This window comes from Eurypyga helias, unplaced genomic scaffold (genome assembly GCF_000690775.1).
Source record: "Eurypyga helias isolate BGI_N326 unplaced genomic scaffold, ASM69077v1 scaffold41481, whole genome shotgun sequence".
Lineage (NCBI taxonomy): Eukaryota > Metazoa > Chordata > Aves > Eurypygiformes > Eurypygidae > Eurypyga > Eurypyga helias.
In genome coordinates, this window is record NW_010230918.1 from 1 (window position 1) to 839 (window position 839).

The 839-nt window shown below is 63.5% G+C and overlaps 1 protein-coding gene across 1 annotated transcript in view; it reads left to right on the forward strand.

The window, feature by feature from the left end:
• Positions 1 to 789: 789 nt before the first annotated feature.
• LOC104516542 (Na(+)/H(+) exchange regulatory cofactor NHE-RF1-like) overlaps positions 790 to 839 on the forward strand; it is a gene marked incomplete at its 5' end in the record, with an annotated part of 1,671 nt that continues 1,621 nt past the window's right edge. The window contains one exon of the mRNA XM_010160894.1: positions 790 to 839. This exon is cut by the window's right edge and continues 101 nt beyond it. Within this exon, the coding sequence (XP_010159196.1) occupies positions 790 to 839 (50 nt within the window).

An 839-nucleotide genomic window follows, 5' to 3' on the forward strand; every position in this document is an offset into this window, starting at 1 on the left:
GGGTGAGGGGGGTGTCTCCCCAAAAAGTTCGGTGCTCCCTCGCAGCCCGGTGCCGGGAAGGGAGGTGTCTATTGCTGGGAAGGTGCATGTTATCCCCATCACCGTCCGTGACTCATGGCGCGGCCGCCCACCCTGTGGCAGCCTGCTGGTCCCCACCCAAGGGTCCAGTTGGGTGGTGGGGAGCAGCATGTGGTGGGCTGGGGCCGAGCACTAATTAGCAGACTGTGGGTTAAGTCGTGGTAGCATCGTCCCCTGCCTGGAGCAGGAGTGTCCCCGGGCTGTCCCCAGGGTGGGGCAGGCTGAGGACAAGGTGCACAGTGGCCCTAAACCCTGGTGCTGACTGTGAGCGGGGTGGGTACAGGGTTTGTGTCAGGTGGGATGGTGACCCGTGAGGGCAAGGGCCAGCTGATCCCTAGCCCTGCTGCTCACCAGGGTGTGATGCTGCCGCTTTTGGCGTGAAGCTCTGGGGACCAGGCCATGGCACGGGGGCTTTGTGCCTCGCCCATATTGCCCATCTCCTGTGCCAGCCCCGGGTCCGTGGCCCGTTGGGCGCTCTCTGCCAGCTTTGTCCATACGATCCCGTGCTAATCACTCGGAGGCAAATCTGCTTTTAATGAGGTTTTTCTGGCTTCGCCACTAATCCCTGTGAGGTTGCAGATACCTGCAGGGGCTGTGGGGTGGCCGTGCTGGGGTTGTGACTGGTACCGTGGCTGGTACCCAGCCCCTCCGTGGGGCTCCCAAGGGATGGATGTCCCCTGGCCCTGTGGTGACGTGGTGCCGTGCCTGCAGGTGAATGGGGTGTGCATGGAGGGCAAGCAGCACGCTGATGTGGTGGCAGC